This window comes from Arachis duranensis, chromosome 10 (assembly GCF_000817695.3).
Source record: "Arachis duranensis cultivar V14167 chromosome 10, aradu.V14167.gnm2.J7QH, whole genome shotgun sequence".
Lineage (NCBI taxonomy): Eukaryota > Viridiplantae > Streptophyta > Magnoliopsida > Fabales > Fabaceae > Arachis > Arachis duranensis.
The window spans coordinates 101816447-101819398 of record NC_029781.3 but is presented as its reverse complement, the minus strand read 5'-3'; the positions used below and the strand labels follow the sequence as shown (position 1 = coordinate 101819398).

General features: G+C 36.2%; 1 protein-coding gene across 1 annotated transcript in view; it reads right to left on the bottom strand.

Moving 5' to 3' along the window:
• Positions 1-628, bottom strand: part of LOC107471480 (probable endo-1,3(4)-beta-glucanase ARB_01444) — a gene marked incomplete in the record, with an annotated part of 2680 nt that extends 2052 nt beyond the window's left edge. The window contains 1 exon segment of the mRNA XM_052255218.1: positions 1-628. Coding sequence (XP_052111178.1) covers positions 1-324 — 324 coding nt within the window.
• Between the last annotated feature and the right edge of the window lie 2324 nt (positions 629-2952).

Here is a 2952-nt window from a genome sequence, read left to right as displayed (position 1 = left end):
AGGATGAAAGTATTCTGGAACGTCACCGTTTTTGAGAACGAAGTTTTGGAAGAACGAGTTTGTTGGGAGTGGGTTTGAGAGAAGGTTTTGGGAGAAGAAATTGGAAGGTTCTGGAAGCACATTGGAATCAGTCTCTGGGAATATGAATGGAAAACGCTGCTTATTGGTGCGTGGCATTGTTGTTGGAACTGAAAACTCTGGTGATTGTGATGGTGGTTGTGATTGTGATTCTGATTCTGGTTTTGGGGTTTTATAGGGTTTAGGGCGTTTTTTGAGGCCTTGTGTGAATGCAATGCTCACCTTGCCTCGCAGTTTCTTCAGCATTTTTATTTTTATTTTTATTTTTCACTTTTTTTTTTAAATTGTGTGGAGGTTGGGATTATGATGGAGGGGTTTGACTATGATTGCATTTTCTTGAAGGAGTTGGTTAAGTTTGTTGGGATGGATTTTATGGAAGCAGGTGGAGAGAGGAGAGTGAAGAGTGGGTGTTTTTATTATTTGGATTGAAGTTGACGGCGGCAGTTGGGAAGGTATATGAATATGTGTTGGCATGTGAAGGAAGAAAGGGAGGTAAGAGGTGCAAGGAAGAGATGGCATCATCATGCGTATCAAGAATTTGTAAGACGTGTGATCTGTGCGTGTGCAAATGAGAATGGAAGTAAGTAACTGCGGGGAAATTATATACAACTCTTCGTGGTTAAGAAATTATGACTTATGAATATGTTTTATTCAAAGGGGACGAAAGCAACCAGGAAAATCAACATTCTTTGGCTCTATAAAGTTTTGGTAATTGCTGTATGAGTTTAACCATATAAAAAGTTTTACATAATTATTGATGAGATTCATGTATTTGATAATTTCTCTAGAAATGTGTATAAAAATTTGTTATTTTGTTAATATAATAATATTTGATTATTTAAAGAGTATTCAAGGTGAAGCATCGAAAGTCTTTTTGGCAAAGGTGGTCTGGGCGGCGTGTCGTGTTTTGCGGCGGTGTGATGGTCGAATATTCGTAGTGAAGGAATTAGAAAGAGAAGAAGTTGATGCTTGATGTGAAGACTCACACTTAAAGGAGAGATTGTTAATATTACAAGTATGAGAAATGTTAAAGTTAGTCCCACGTAAAAAAAATAAAAAAAGTGAGGAGTTTATAAGATGAAAGACACATTAAATTAAATTATGTACTTGACATATTTAATAATTCACACGTACCTTAGATTTTATTACAAAATTTATAAGTATCGACACAAAATTAGAGAGGAGAGGAATTTTTTCTTTCGAAAAATAGAATTTATTAATAAACTTTTTAAAAATAAATACAAATAATAAAATAAATTATTATTATTTTATTAATAACGAATAAAAAAAAGATAAAAAAACGAGATAATTATAGAAAAATAAGTAATTGAAAATCTTCATCATGCTTTATATATTATGATGTCATCTTTGTAATAAAAATATTTTTTTATTATCTTTTTGCTTTTCATAAGTTTATAGTTTTTTATTGTTTCATTGCGAGGAAAATTATAAATGTATATGTGCACTAAAAAAGTTCAATAATTGATAATAGATTAGTAAATGAGATTAGGTTATGTACTTTTTTAATTTGTGTCTTGCTCTTTTTTTTCTTTTTTTCTTTTTTTGACAACGAAAAATAATGACTTTAATGGTGATTTCTCAACTTAATGTTTCATTCTTTATAAAGAGGAATTTGAGATTATTTCAGGGTTTTCATTTTTATCGTTTTAACTCCTTTTTATACGCATTTTGTTTCTTTGTGCTTTTTATTTAGTTTTTTTTTTTTAGTTTAGAAATTTTTTCATATGGTGTTTAAAATTTGAGGTGGAATTTTAATTTTTATTTACATATTGATTTTAATTGTTTGTGTGATCTCTTCGGATATATATCATTATTATAACTTGAAAAAAATAAATTGATGACATAACATATATGTATCTGTTCATATCCTGGCCCAATAATAAAGGCCCAGGTCCAAAAGAAAGGCTTAGTCCAGAGGATTGAGCCTTGTTAAGCACCGACCTTCGTGATAAGAAGTCGGTGTTGACTACGACCTGTCCTAAAGAAGTCGGGCACGAGATTAGCTGGCAGATAAACACTCATTCAAATGAGTAACCGCCCCTAAAATCTCTCTAACCGCTTTATCAAGCCATATCTTAACCTCCCTAAGATAATGGGACGGTTAACACCCTAAAGATATGGCACTACTCCAACGGTGGTTATTGGCTCACCACTATAAATACACTGACACTCCTCAGGTATCTCTAAGCCCAATACTCTCTAGACCTGCTAACACCCTTGCTAACTTAGGCATCGGAGTGTCTTTGCAGGTACCACCCCCCATTTATTCACGTACACAAGTCGGAAGGAGGCTCCAGCGAACGAACCTACTCGAAAGCCACCCTCTGCAGACAATTGGGCCAACCAACGTCATCCATTCTATTAATCTCCGGTTACCCACCGTAACATTGGCGCCGTTGCTGGGGACCCGAGAGATGGAAAGAGTTAGAAAGAAAACTCTTAAAGTTGGAATCCTCCCTCAAAAGCCGCAACTCCCGTGACGAACAAGAAGAGCCACCCTTAGGTGGGGAGGATCCCTTTAGCGAGGACATAATGAGGGCTAAAGTTCCGAGGAACTTCAAAAGCCCTGATATGGACCTCTACGACGGAACCACGGATCCAAAGCATCACCTGAGCAACTTCAAAAGTCGGATGTACCTAGCTGATGCCTCCGACGCTATGCGATGCAAAACCTTCCCGACCACTCTATCGAAAGCAGCGATGAAGTGGTTCGATAGCCTCCCCCCAAGGTCGGTTACCAGTTTTGAAGACCTCTCAAGGAAGTTTTTGATGAGGTTCTCAATCCAGAAAGACAAGGTGAAACATGCACCGAGCCTCCTGGGAATAAAACAGGAGGTCGGAGAATCTTTACGA